The following is a 14905-nucleotide window of genomic DNA, read 5'->3' as shown; positions in this document are numbered from 1 at the left end:
GTTTGATCATGTCATTAGGGGGGAACTGCTGCATGGAGCAGGGGAGGCGAGTGGGGGGGAGACACCTATCATCTCCACAAGGTCAAAGCAGGGCATGAAAACCCACCAGGAGATGGTCAATACTGCCGGTGCTTTGGGTTTTGCAAGCAGGCTCCCAAACTGGAAGAAGTCAAAATAAAAAGAAAGAGAGAAGAAAACTAAATGAGGAGTGTCTTCCCCCCAAGTAGCCAAATATGCAAAACTGAAAAATGCTTATTAAACACTTTTTCTGCAGACAAATCCAGGCCAGTCATGGAAAGAAATGAGGGGAGTGGGGTGGGCTGGACAAGCCATTTTTAATTAAAATGCACAAAAGTCACATTCCATTGGGAAAAAAAGGATTGCTGCCAGTTTGAGGGGCTGGGAAGACTGTGTGCTTTTCTCAAGCCTTCCTGGCAACCCGTAAGTGTTGTGTCAAAGTTGTGTGTTAGAACTGGCTGTTGCCCAGCACCTGCCAAGGACTTGGGGGGCCCTGAGGCCAGAATCACCACTTTGCCCTGGGATAATTTAAGCTTCTCCAAAGATCTCATTGGAGTTAATGCCTCATCTACAGTTGACCAGTGATAAGCCTTGTGGAAACTCTCAACCAATTAGAATAACTTTGAGGGACAACACCCCGTTTGCCCCTTTCCGACTCTACCCCCCTTAGCAAATGCTGCAAGTCTCCTAAACTGCCCTGCATTCCATGCCTCCACCTTCATTCCAGGCCAAATGTTGCTGGACTACAACTCCCATCATTGCCGATCACTGGCTGGGGCTGAATGGAGCTCAGCAGAAATCTGAGTCCAACCAACCACACCTGGAAGGGCAGAGTTGTCTTCCTGCCTAGGTTCTGGACCCACTTCCAAATGAAGAAAAGCAAGGAGAGCATCAAGGCAGAAGCAAAGCAAAGCAGCCTACAAGCCTGGAGCACTGAGATCAACTGCGAGAAGCAAGGACACCAGGCAGGGGTAAAAACCACCTTGCAAACCCTTCAGGTTTCTGGTCACCCTGACAGGAGGAGCTGGGCAGCTGATGGACGATGTGTCAGCCCTCGCATGGTGGACCTAGGGCAGTTGCCCTCAGAGCGTGTGGGTAAATCAACAAAGAGAGCAAAGACTGGAAGAAATCCACTTCCACTTCCTCCCTCTCTCTCAAAAAAAGTGTTTCTAAATTGTTGTAATTTTAATTTAACCAAGCCCCTTGACAAGACTCTCCTGCTTTTGCTGATCCTGAAAATGATTACATCTGCAGGCTCATTAAGACTGCAGCGCATGAGATCATGTCCAGTCTCGTAATATTTTTAAGGATGGCTGTTAAATGATTCAGGGATTCCACAACTCAAGAGAGAAAAATCCAACAATGGGAGTATTGCTGTTGGAGAGGAGGGGAGAGGCTCCACAATCTCAGGTGCCTTTGGACGCCATCATCTCTTAGCCCAAAGGCCCTGGGTGCACATATGCAGTAAGGGCTTGTTACAGCAAATGGCGAGTTCTACAAGACACATGATTTGCCCGTTAGAACCAGGTGATGGGGTGGGTGGACGACACAGGCGTCAGGGAAAGGGTACAGACAGCCGTTCCTTTTACCTTGACACCTGCTGCCCTTTTCTTCAAAGCCAGCCCTGCAGGTGCACTTCCCAATGGGGACCAGCCACTCCCCCTCTGCGCTGCAGTGCATCCTGGGAGGGCCGTCTGCCTCCACCTCGGAGTGGTTGACGCAGGCCCCCTTCACTTCCACCAGGGTGGCAAAGGCAGCTTCCGCCACCGTGTTGGGGAAGGTGGCCAAGTTCTGCACCGTGGAGAGGCACTTTTTGTAATAGACCCGCACGGACACCAGTGCCACGCAGGCGCCCACATCCTGGAAGCCCAGGTGGAAGCCCCTCTTGCTGAGGTGCCCGATCTCCCTCAGCTCCACGTTGAGCTTCATCTTCCGCTCGCCCAGATCCCCCTGGGTGAAGCTCTCGTCAGCAGCGATGGTGTCTATCTTGGCGTACTTCTGCTCGCTGACGTTGGGACCCAGGCTGGAGTCGGACTCTGCGTAGTAGAGGTTGAAGGTCTCCTTGCAGGTGCCCCCCACCCCTGGGATGCTGTTGCAGTCCCTGAGGGTGAATTTCACCTCCACAAAGATCCTCTGGCCACCCTGCCGAGAAATCCACCTGGTCTGCAGCCAGTTGTTCTGGTTCGGCTCCATGACGTTACAGATCTGGTATGTGCGGATTGGCCGGTCCTTTTCGTCCACCCCACTGATCTCTTCCCACTGCAGAGGATATGAAAGGAGACACACCTGTTATTCCGTGGAAATGGCTACTTCGCAATGCTTGGGGTCCTCCCTGCAAAGCAGCCCGTCTGTCATTGGTGCCAATCAGGGCTTTTCTTTCTGCAGGAACTCAGTTCTGGTACCTCTCAGGTAGGCTCCATTGCCATATAAGAGAACAAGGGAGGTGTTCATGGTGAATTCCAGCACCTCCTTTTTCTAGAAAAATAGGACTGGTGCCCTGGTGTTTCATAGTCCATGAGAATTGGCAGAAAAAAGGAAGATATGTGATTAAATGAAGCGGATTATATACACATCTTTTGGAGCTGTTCTCAAATACCAATATTCTAGAAATCTATTTAGGCCAATATCCTTGATATGCTAGTATACCCTTAGAACCTCAAAGATTTCTACTTGGTTATCTATAAGATGTTATTCCACAAAATGATTGAGGAATTGTGTTTAATCTTATAACTGCTGTTAGGAATATGGTAGCTAAAAATGGGGGTGGGGGTGGACATATTTCCTGCTACATCCAAATGGATTGCTAAAATTTGGGCTATAGTAACTAAAGCTAACTTATTACAAAAGAATACATATAAACCAGCCTAACAGATTTATGGGGGAGAAAAGAGTATATTATGTAATGTTTTGGAGCAATAAATTTAACTATAATGATTCTATGCTTTCACCCTGCTGTAACATTACGAGTACTTCTTCACACAATTTTTCTTTGGTTTATTTTACTTACTAATAACAAACTTTAAAAGATTAAAAATTAAAAAGAAAAAGCCTAGCAGGCTTCTGAGGCCACCTGGGGTTTCTCAAACCAGATTTCAACAGTTAAAGCCAATGGGGAGCCATCCTCTTGCAACTGCCTGGCCATTAGTAGAGCGAAACAGCTTGCCTACCCTGGGAGACCAGGAGTGCCCTTCTCTCTGCCACCAAAGTGACTTCAGGCAGCAGGCAGGGTCCTTGCTGAGGGAGACGCAAAGCAGCCATTCTCTTAATCAGTAAACAAAACTAACCTGGGGGGAAAGATCACCAGCTGGCCAAAGAGAAGAGATTGGGCCTGGGTGTCCTCAGTGGCTTTGCTGGTGGCAGCACCACCACCACTCCCAAGCCAGCCTACCAGGCCAGGCTCAGCAAGTGTGTTGCAGAACCACAAATGCACCAGAACAGCCACTCACCCCATTGGAAGGGTGTGACGTCCAGCCCAGTTCAGCTTGCGATTCCTGAGAATCCAACAAAATGACTGAAAGAGAAAGAGAGAAACGTTAGAAGGAGACTATGCAGGGGAGCCTGTCCCTGAACTCTCCCTTACAGGCACCCTTGGTTCACTCTGGTTGATCTTTAGGGAAGGAATCCAAAAGGAAACTAGCAAATCTATGGCCTGACTGCTGCCTACCAGAGCTGGGCTTGAGGGCTCAGCTGCTTCCTGCCGGAGCTTTTGAAAACTGCTGGCTCCCAGTAGGCCTGTTCCTAATATCTGAAAGGTCCCCTCAGAGCTGGGAAGTACTTGAGGGAAGGCCCAGAACTTGGAAGGACTAGGCCGCCCAGAGTTGGTTCTGTGGTGAAGCCCCAAACGGCTTAAGTCTGCCTTTCTGCCAATTGCTCATTGCCCTGAAGCCCTGACGGCCTTACATGCCCAGAGGTGCCAGTCATGTGATTTAACTGCTTCTGCTCTGTGACCCGGAACATGGACGCTCCCACTTTGAACCAAGGCTCCTTTTCTCAATTCCCTCCGTCCCCCGGGGGCAGTTTTGCAGGGCAGAGACTGGTGGAGAGAGGAGAAGAGTCATCTCGATCCAACGACAGCTTCATTATCCTGCCCAGGCATCTCACAGAAGAAGCTGTTTGACCAAGAGATTCAGGGCACATCCTCCCCTTGACAAGCAAAGCAGCAGCTGCTGCCACAGTGACTATAATAAAGATTTCGTAGGACGCTCCTGCCAATCCAAGCCAGTTCGTTCCCACAAGACCAAAGCAGTGCAATGTTCAAGCAGTGAATGCTTTCGTCTGCCAGGGACACTGCTCTTTGCAAGCCAGACGGCAGCTAGTGCAGGAACAGAAGCAGCGTGCTCTGGTTATTTCATTCCCTATTTGTAACACACTTCTTTCTTTAAATAATAATAATAATAAACCATTTCAACCAGGCCTTTGGCTGGTTAATATTCCACAGTCTTTTAAATTTGTCTGTGGAAAGGGGGGGGGGGAGAGGTTATTGTTTTAGTTTTAATTATTTACTTGTGTTTTTATCTTGTGTTTTACTCTGCAAACCGCCCTGTGATCTTGTGACGGAAGGGTGGGGTATAAATTTGATAAATAAAATTCTCAGGGCAAAAAACAAAAGGAAACAAAACACCAGCCCATTTTATCAAAAGCAGTTCTAGAGCCAAACGGAACAGATGATAGCCATAGCAGGCAGCATATTTGCAGTCAAAAGCTCATCTGGAGGCAGCAGCAAAACCCACAGCTGACAGCAGGCAACAAAGGAGGAAAGGGTTTACCTGGCAGGAGGAACCTCCTCCTCCCCAGCAGGACTCAAGGGAGGCTCCATCCTCTCACTTCTTGAAGGAAACCTTACTGGACCCTCTTGCTAGGAGCTGCCACTGAAACCGCCCTGAGTTGAGGGCCGGCATCTCTGGAAGCGGCCTCTCTTGGGCATGGGAGGTTCAGGTCTATGCAGCATCCAGGACTGTCCCTGCCCGCCGGCAAAGACTGGGATTGGGGAGAGGGGGGTGTCGGAGGCAGAAGGAACAAGGAGCAAGCGAGAGCTGCCTGCCTGAGCCCGGGAGCTGTCGGGAGGGAAGCTTTCTAAACACCTGCGGGAGTGACAAGCCTAGCCCACCGACAATCAGTCCATCAGAAAGCCGTCGAGGTCGAGCCCCGTTGACGCCGCACGGTCGCGTGCCCCCCACCCCCGCCGCCGAGTGACGTTGGGCAGCGGCGTCCCTGCCAGGGCCACTGGGCGAGAAGGGGCGCGCCGAGCCCACTGAGGAGAGATGGCGCTCCTCCGCGACCACTTTCCTGCCAGGGCTCGGAAGAGGGTTCCCGAAGCAAGCGAGCGACCTTAAGGACCCCCGACGATCGGTGGGTCTCCCGACGGGCTCCCCGTTCTCAAACTCCCCCCACCGCCCCCCAAACTCCCTTCAGAGGCGCTGGAGGCAACGTTCCCCAAAGGAGACGGGCTTTCCGGCGGCGTAGCGCTCGGAGCACAAAGGGAGCCTCCATGTGCCGCCGCAGTCTACCCCTCCGTTCCGTCCGGGCTCGCTCCCTGCAAGCACTCGGCCGGCCCACGAAAACACCAAGAAAGGGTTGCGGGAGGAGAGGAAAGGAAGAGGATGAGGTTTTTCTTGGTTGCTCAGCCCCCTGGGGTACCCTGGCGGGGGGTGCGCTTTTGGAAAGCCTCGCCCGCCCACCCTACCAGTGGCGTAGCGTGGGGGGTGCAAGGGGGGCCGGCCGCACCGGGCGCAACATCTGGGGGTTAGGGGGCGCAAATCCACGGATTAGAGGGCGCAAATTACTTGCCTTGCCCCGGGTGCTGACAACCCACGCTACGCCACTGCACCCTACCCCTCCATTGGTGGAAAAGGGGGCTGATGACCCAGCAGAGCATCCATGCTCGTGGGCACTCTACCTCCGAGAGGTGGCTCTCCTCCAGTGGGACTGCCTGGCCCTGGCGGAGGGCGGCACCCCCTCGGTGGAGCCTCCCTGGCTAAGCGTAGTCCTCCCCCCTACCTTGCTCCGCGGAGGCAGCGCGCACGACCAGCCCGAGGAGGACGAGGCGCGGCAGTGCCATGGCCCCGCGCGCCGGCCAGGCTCCTCATGCTGCCGCGCGCTCCAGCCGCCCGCTGCTGCCAGGCAACTGCCTCCGCGCGCCGCCACGCCCACCGGCCAATAGGGGTCGGCGGGCGAAGGAGAGAGGCGGGACGGGCGGGCGGGGTTGCCCGGGGGCGTGGTCAGTAGTTGGTCTACGTCAGTGTTTCCCCCTTTTAGCTAGCATAAAAATCCCATGCCTTCGCCCCACCTCGAAACCTGGCTCCCCTTATGTTAAATGACTGCAATACCGGGAGTTTTAATCACAAATAATAGAATTGCACAGTTGGAAGGGACCCGCCCCCGGGTCATCTAGCCCAGCCGCGCCACCTGCAATGCAGGAATCGTAACGAAAGAATCCGTGACAGAGGGTCATCCAGCCTCTGTTGAAAAACCTCCAAGAGAGGAGAATCCGCCGCCTTCCAATGTTTTGGGGTTTTAAAAATAACAATGAGTCAAAGTGCTTACAATTTTTTTAAAAATCAAAAACTTCACATGAACTTTTAATTTTCAGAGTCTGTTTTAATTATTATCAATCTGTGCACAGATGTTGCACGCTTGTCAAATGCCTTTGTTTTAATAGCCATAAGAGCAGGAAGAACAGCTTCACAAAGACATTTGGATCAAAACGTCTTTGACAGCTGAATCACACTTGATTCCCCAAAACTCCTCTTGGAGATGCTCTAGCAAGGACTGAAGGGTAGTGATGAAAGGCTTCCTCACAGGGTGCTGTGCAATTGGCAGGATGATCTGCTCAGTTCCCTCTACCAGAACCATACAGCTGGAAGGGACCTAGGGGGTCATCTAGTCCAACCCCCTGCAATGCAGGAATAGGCAGCTGTCCCGTATGGGGATCAAACCTGCAACCTTGGTGTTGTTAGCGCCACACTCTAACCAACTGAGCTATCCATTGTGTGCAGAATCAAGTTGCCAACCTAGGCTGCTTTCCCCGAGGGTTTCTAGATGGTCTCACTCAGATTCAGTCCAGGTCTGGTGACCCTGAGAGGCCTGACTAGGAGATGGAGGCATTTGGTGAGCGAAGCCAAAAGGGATTGATAAATTAGTATGAGTTTCCTGGATTGGCTTGCTAATGGAGCTTCTCTGTCTCTCATGCCCAGCTGAAGTGGCAGGGGAGGGAATTGTGAGTGTAGTACTCTACTAAGAAAACAAAAACAAAAAATTGTTTAGTTCAGGGCCCAGCTACCTGTAGAAACAGAAAACCTATTAACTCTACATCTATAATAATAGGCCACCATTGGCTGAGAAGAACCCTAGAGTAGACCAGCTCTGTTTTGCATTGTCTGCAGAAGAAGGAACATGGTGTGCTAGACAGGGCAACAGTGCAAAAACAGGAGGACTTGAAAAGTATTGAGAAGGATATGAGGGGGAAATGCCTGCCTTAAGGTGTAAGTGAAGCAGAGGCTGTTTTTCTGGCCCCAAAGAAAAAGGACGCATATTAGCATGGCTTCAGCAGTTTAACTCAGCGGAAACTAAGTTGATTTAATCATCTATAGCAGGCATGTCCAACAGGTCAATCGCGATCTACCAGTTGATTGCGGGTATGTTTGTGGTCGATCACGGTACAACTTATACTAGTGATCTCCTAGGTGATCGTTATTGGTCCCCCAAAAAAGCTCACTGCCAGTTTTTCTATACTGGGAGTAGATCACAGTCTCTTGGGAGCTGGACGTGCCTGATCTATAGAACCATAGAATCATGGAGTTGGAAGTTGCCCAAAGGATCGTCTAGTCCAACCCCTGAAATGCCAGAATCACAGCTGTTGCCAGTCATTGAAGTGCTTCCTAACTACATCCACCTGGTGTGTGTAATTTCCTCCCCACTTTTCCAGCTGCACAATTGTTGTTTCAACCACACACTAAAAATATCTCCCTTAAATCAAAGATAATTTTATAGGTAATAGCAATGGCATATATAGAATGTGCGAAATTCTCACAATTCACTGCAGCCTGCGTGATGCGCTACTGTGCCGTATATATTGTACATCACACCAACCAAGAGGTAATGCTGAACTCCTGTGCACCCACGATGGTATGCTGATCACGTAATAAGCGGCACGTGATCTTCACATGCCACTTCACACTTTCATATTTTAATTTGGATGGGGTTTTTTTTTTTTTTACTTATATTGTACATATTTTTTGGAAGCACTCATCCTCCCCTGCCGATCTTCATACATACACTCCCCTAGTTGAGAAACATTGGTCTTGGTACTCAGATACTGTCAATTGAATAAACTCATCCATATATTTTTAAAAAAAAACAAACCACACAATGATTATTTGATGAGGAGGATTAACAAATCTCTTAATAAAGAGACCCTGCCAAGGAGGGTTTTGAACTGTGCTGGATCCAGGAGTGAGCAGGAAACCAGTGGCAGGATGCATTAAGCTTATGTGGTCAGAGTGACAAGAGAGGTGAATCGTTCAGTGGGTTTTGCAGGCTGAAGCTGTACTGAGATAACATCACAAATAGGATGAAGCTTTGGAAAAGTTGCCGTTTAATCCATCCACCCTTGAAGTCATCACATACAAATTGATCCGTCTTTTTCCACTGCAGTAAACTCACATGACCTGCTCTTTGGGGATCTGGTCTTCACATCCACCATCTGCATAATCGTGTGTGCAAGTACAGAGTGCATTTCCATCTGAGTGAGTTAAAACACTTTCCACACATCCAGGGGATTTCGTGGAAGGACTCCCAGATCAGCAGGGAGGGGAAAGAAGGAAAGCAGCCCATCTGCCTCCAGGGGCTGAAGCTGGGGTGGGAGGGGTCGGTGTGGAGGCGAGCACTGGGAGATCATGAGGGTCCAAGCCTTCCTCTCCATCTGTTCTCTGCTGGCCTTTGAAAGCATATCTTTTAAAACAAACATTTGATTCTGCTGCATCTTAATTTCATTTGAATCTATTTGTGGTTCGTTCTGCCTCTCTGGAGAGCTTTGTTTTATTGATGCTGTTTTAGTCTTGTGGGGGGTTTTTGTCTAACTTCATTAAATTATGAGAGCATGGTGTTTGTTTTTAGGCTTCCTTTGTCTCTTTGAGCAACTTCTTTTTTGAGGAGGCAGGAATAATGATTATATTTCTATAAAATAAGCAACCCTGGTGCTGCTACTCTCACTTCAGGATCAAAAATGTAGTCCTCCTGCTGTGATGAACTGCCACTTCCAGATTAAATGACTCACATGCCTCCTTTCATTGGGGCCCCATTTGATTAAACATTGAGTACCTGAGGGATACCTGCCTAGAAACCCATGCAGATGTCTGCGCCATGCTGTGGTTTGGACAGAAACCTCATTTTTGGATGGGCAAAAAAGATGCCCTTGGGTTAACACAGCAACCGCATGGCAGGGATGGATTTTTGTATCTCTCAGTTGCTCTGATATTCTCTAAGGTCAGTTCTTTGCATGAGAACAAAAGGGGCCTGCTGGGATAAGTCCCATCTAGTCCAGCATCCTGTTCTTATGGTAGCCGACCAGATGCCTGTGGGAAATCAGAGAGCAGGACCCAAGCACATGAGCACTATCTCCTACTGTAATTTCCAGCAACTGCTGTTCAGAAGCATTGCTGCCTCTGAACATGGAGGGGGAGCATAGCCATCATATATTGTTTATGATTACTTTGGTTATGTTTGTAATTATGTTGGTTTTTTCATGTTGTAATGTGCCTTGAGCAGGGTTTTTAATATGGAAAGGTGGCATACAGATAAAATGATGTATGTATGTATCAATCACGATAAGAAGCTGTCAATAGTTATAGCCTTATAAGATGGAGGCAGCAGTGTTTCTGAATACCAGCTTCTGGGAAATCACAAGAGTGGAGAGGGCTCTTGTACTTGAATCCTCCTTGAGGGTTTTCCACAGGCATCTGGTCGGCCATGATGAGAAGAGGATGCTGGACTAGGATGGGTCATGGGCTGGATCCAGCACATTCTTCGTAATGTTCCTGTGTTCTTAAGAGGGTGGCAGGGAGACCCAAGAGACCAAGAGCAGCTCCTTTGCTCCCCACCCCCACCATAGGCACAGATTTTCTGAGTTGCTTCTGAAAGAGTGTTTGAAACAACTGTGAAAATAACACTCAGAAATCAATACCAACCCCTAGGAGACTTTGAGGACATAAATTCCACAGACAGGAGCTGAAAGCCTCCATGGGAGAAGGGGGAAATTGAAGCCACGGGAGTACAGAACTAAACTGACTAGTTTTGCTGACAGATGAGTTTTCCCCTAACAAGTGTAAGAGCTGCAAAATGAGCCAGCCAGGTAAAGCAGCTGTAGTGGCCCGTCTTGAAGCGAGGAAGGGTACAAAGTGAGCTTGGTGATGGTGGGGCTGTGGAGGAGCAGAAAATGGGGCTCAGACAGCCTGACACCCCCCCAAATCTCCTCTAGGCTACATCATCATAGAGGCAGGTGAGCACCTGCCTTTCCCTAGGGAGTAATGCATTAATAATAATAATAATAATAATAATAATAATAATAATAATAATACCCCACCCATCTGGCTGGGTTTCCCCAGCCACTGTGGGCGGATTCCGACAAAATATTAAAAATACAATAAAACACCAGACATTAAAAACTTCCCTAAACAGAGCTGCCTTCAGATGTCTTCTAAAAGTCAGATAGTTGTTTCTTTCCTTGACATCTGATGGGAGGGCATTCCACAGGGCGGTCTTCACAACCGAGAAGGCCCTCTGCCTGGTTCCCTGTAACTTCACTTCTTGCAGTGAGGGAACCGCCAGAAGGCCCTCGGAGCTGGACCTCAATATCCGTGCTGAATGATGGGGGTAGAGACGCTCCTTTAGGTATAAGACCAAGAGTTGAAGCAGGGCAGGGAAGCCCCATTTCTAAGGCTCAGAGAGATCCCCCCCCCCATCAATCCCAGGAGGCAGGATTTGACAGGCTTAATCCACTCTGGGGGTTCCTTGCCTGCAAATTTCACCCGCATATCTGAAAAGAAAAAAGGATGCAGGCATTTTTAGATCCCCTGTTACAATAAACAGGGGCGAAACAGAGCCTCAGATCTGACAGAACAAATTCAGACCAGAATAATGAATTAAATTGGGACAAGGCAGAGAGCATCCAAAACATATTGCGAGGCCTCTCAGTGCTACAGATGCAAGGTGAATATGGAGTCTGGATTAAGCTTCCAGAGAGATCCAGATTTTTCTAGGTATTTGTGGTGTTTGTGCCCCATTTTCACTTGCTAGGGAGTTGCCTCCTGTTCTCTACCTGTTGTAGCTGCATCCATCCCAAAATAAGACTCAGACTTTTTTCTCCCTGGGCAAATGACTGACTGGTGCTGCTTCTGTTGAATCAGCTCCGATGGAAATGAAGAGAATGAACCTCTCTAGGGAGCTCTTTGTTCTAAGAGACATGAGACAATGCAATCCCCAGACAGGTAATTGGTATCTGAGAGACCATTGACAGGGATTAGGGGTAAACAAAGGGAATCAATTATCTGATAAGCGGGTTTAGGTGCTGACACACAATGGAATCAAAATTATCTGTGTCATGGATCAAAGAGAGAATTCCATCCTTACCTGACACAGCTCCTGCCCACCCACTATTGCAGAAGGCAAGAGGAGGGAGTAATCTGTCAGAAACTGGTACCCTGACTGCTGCCATTTGGGACTATAATCAGGACAGACAAAATAAAGTCCTTCTTCATGGTGTGTGTGTAGTTAAACTATGGAACTCCCTCCCACAGGAGGTAGTGGTGGGCACCAACCAAGATGGCTTGAAAAGAGAATTAGACAAATTCATGGAAGAGAGGGCTATCAATGGAGGGCTATCAATGGCTCCACAGTGGGAGGCAGCAATGTTTCTGAATACCAGTTGCTGGAAAGCACAGGAGGGGAGAGGGCTCTTGTGCGTGGGTGCTGCTTGTGGGTTTCCCATTAGGGCATCGGATTGGCCACTGTGAGAAGAGGGTGCTGGACTAGATGGACCATAGGCTTGAACCTACAGGCTGGTCTTGTGTTCTTAGGACTAACACAATTTAGACAGGAACTGGGGTTCTGGGCTACTGAACTCTCTCATTCTCTGTCTCTTTCTCTGTCTGTCTCTCTCTCTCTGCCAGCCTATACAAGACACCTGTGGGGACCATAGCTTAAGAGGAATCTGCCCCATGTCCCTACAGCTAGTGACCTTAAGGGCCCCCCAGGAGCAACTTACAGTATTACAGTTCTACATCTTATTGGCATAACAATTTTAAGGGGCAGGGAGATCACGAAGCACAATTGCAACTGCTTTCTGGAGTTACCAGTTGATGGTTGTAAGGATTCTCTCTCCCCCCCCAAAAAAAATTTATCTTTCCAAAGTTCAGGTGAACCTAACCTGTTGATGTAATATGTCAAGGGATAGTGATGGGCATTCCCCACTGAACACTGGGGGTGCAGACAGTGCCTTAAACTGAACCAGGCCATTAGTCCATCCAGTGCAGTAATATCTATTCTCACTGGCAGCAGATCTTCAGGATTTCAGATGAAGCCATTCCCAGTCCTACCTGGGGGTGCCAGGGATTAAACGAGGGACCTTCTGCATACAGAACAGGTGAGATACGACAGCCCTTCCCCATTTAAGCTTTCTCAGCATCTGAAAAGTCAGCCTGCGCAGGCATTGCAACCTAGAGGGATGGGAGGGGGTCCCTAAGCAGCAGACAGCCCCAGTGGCTGCCTAATGAAGAGAAATAATTAGCACCCGCACTTCCTAGGTCTGATGGCCCTTCCTCCCTTCCCTTCCAAGAGGCTGTATTTACATTGCCTTTGCATTCCTTTGAATCTTCCTTCCTGTATGTCTGTGAGTTAGGAAGCCTGTGGCAGGTTCTAATGGTGGTTTTGCAAATATAATGCTAATTGCTAGATTTTGCAATGAGAAGTGCAGTGCGCAGCAGTACTTCTGTGCCCAGCTGAGCTCCCTTCTACAGGACTCTCTTGCTGAAGCTGTAAACACTTGGAGCCTGAATGGTGTTTATTGGCAAAAAAAGACCCAGGAGAGGGGTGCTGAGCACCATTGGCTTTGATAGTATCCGACAGAGCACAGCCCAGGCTGAAATAAAAGTCAGTGTTGGGGCAAATGAATGGGAGCAGCCTAGGGGGGTGGGCCAGGGGGGCATTTGATATGTGCATATAAAACACATAAAGAATCAAAGGCATCACGGCAAGAGCAGTAATGCCAGAATTTATCCCAAGGTGAAGGCAAATGACAACAGCAGACCTAGAATGAGGGGAGGGCTCTGATTCCTCATGTCCTCATCCAGGTATCTCTCCAGGAATCAGCAGAGGGACCTTGGCAGGTCAGCAAGTGAGCCTGTTCCTGGGCAAGGACTTGCTTCTTTGCTATGGCTACAATTCCACCAGAAACAGTAGAAGGGTGACTTTAGGGAGATACAGTTTTCCTCCACCACCTATAGGCCTGGACCACATCCACCTGCAGCTGAAGCATGGAGCATCTGCCTGGAGTGACAACAGGGCACGGGGCACCCAAGCAAACAGGCAGCTCCCTCTCTCTCTCTGAAACCTTCATAAGAACGCAAGGAGAGCTTGCTGGATCAGGCCAATGACCCATCTAGTCCAGCATTCTCTCCTCACATTGGCCAACCAGATGCCCATTATGGAAAACCCACTAGTGGGATCTGAACATAAGAGCAACTCTCCCCTCCTGTAGTTTCCAGCAACTGGCATTCAGAAGCACTGCTGCTTCCAGCTGTGGAGACAAAGAATAGCCATCATGGCTAGCAGCCATCAATATCCCTCTCCTCCATGAATTCATCAAATCCTCTTTTAAAGCCATCTGAGCTTAGGGCTGTCATTGCCTCCTGCGGGAGCAAGTTCCACACTCTCTGTTGCATGAAGAAGTCCTTTCTTTTATGTGTCCTGAATCTTCCAACATCCAATTCACTGGATGTTCATGAGTTCTAGTGTTATGAGAAAGGGGGGGGGGGACGACTTTTCTCTTTCCGCTTTCTCCATGTCATGACTAATTGTATAAACGTCTATCATGCTGCTTCTTAGTCACCTTTTCTCTAAATGTCTCCCATGCTGCAACCTTTCTTCATAGGGGAGTGGTTCCACCCCCTTAATCGTTTTGGTCGCCCCTTTCTGAATCTTCTCCAACTCTACAATATCCTTCTTGAGGTGAGGGGACCAGAACTGTACACACTATTCCAAATACAGTCACACCCCATAGATTTGTAGAATGGCATTATGGCATTGGCAGTTTTATTTCCAATTCCTTCCCTAATGATACCTAGCATGGAATTTGCTTTTTTCACATCCACTGCACACTGCGTTGACATCGTCACTGAACTACTCACAATGACCCGAAGCTCTCCAGCTCCTTCATCCCCAGCTCCTGACTTTCACCGGAGAACAGCTGCTGCTGCTGCCTCCTCCTTTCTTCTCACCCACAGCCACCTTTAGGCCGATGAAACCCTCAGGAGGGCAAAATCCGGTGAGGCGCTTAGGCAGCTCTCTTCCTGCAAAAGTGACATGATCTAAGAGCTGAGCTTTTTTCTTTCTTCCTGCTTTGCCAACTGGGAGATGATCCAGTTTTTTAAGCCTGCAAAAGAGATAGTAATTAACAAGTCTCTTTCTTCACTTGCAAAGGATGTCAAGGAGGCTGGAGGAAAAGCGGGCGTATCGGTGATGTTCTCCGCAGGAAGGCAAAGGTCAGGAGCGGGGCCAGGGAGCTGAGCTCTTCCTCCCCAAGAGGAACCATTTGCTCAGCTCTCTCCTTCAGAGATGAGAGGCTGAGTTTGACTTTCAACATCTGAAAGCCAAGCCAAGGGAGATGCTCCACATT

General features: G+C 49.1%; 1 protein-coding gene across 3 annotated transcripts in view; it reads right to left on the bottom strand.

Moving 5' to 3' along the window:
- EPHA10 (EPH receptor A10) overlaps window positions 1-14631 on the bottom strand; it is a 38338-nt gene extending 23707 nt beyond the window's left edge. Inside the window, exons 1-3 of one of the 3 annotated variants that reach the window (XM_083511451.1) lie at window positions 14508-14631; window positions 3465-3529; window positions 1608-2277 (exon numbers count right to left, since the gene is read on the bottom strand). In XM_083511451.1, the coding sequence (XP_083367577.1) occupies window positions 1608-2211 (604 nt within the window). In that variant the 5' untranslated portion in view covers window positions 2212-2277; window positions 3465-3529; window positions 14508-14631. Of the gene's footprint in view, window positions 1-1607; window positions 2278-3464; window positions 3530-4784; window positions 5090-6015; window positions 6128-14507 lie in introns of those variants that run through there. The other 2 variants (XM_083511449.1, XM_083511450.1) reach the window with 2 other exon arrangements.
- Window positions 14632-14905: the final 274 nt, after the last annotated feature.

The sequence above is a fragment of the Podarcis liolepis genome (assembly GCF_965112155.1).
Source record: "Podarcis liolepis genome assembly, chromosome: 7".
Taxonomy (NCBI): domain Eukaryota; kingdom Metazoa; phylum Chordata; class Lepidosauria; order Squamata; family Lacertidae; genus Podarcis; species Podarcis liolepis.
This window is presented reverse-complemented; position numbering and strand designations above follow the sequence as displayed.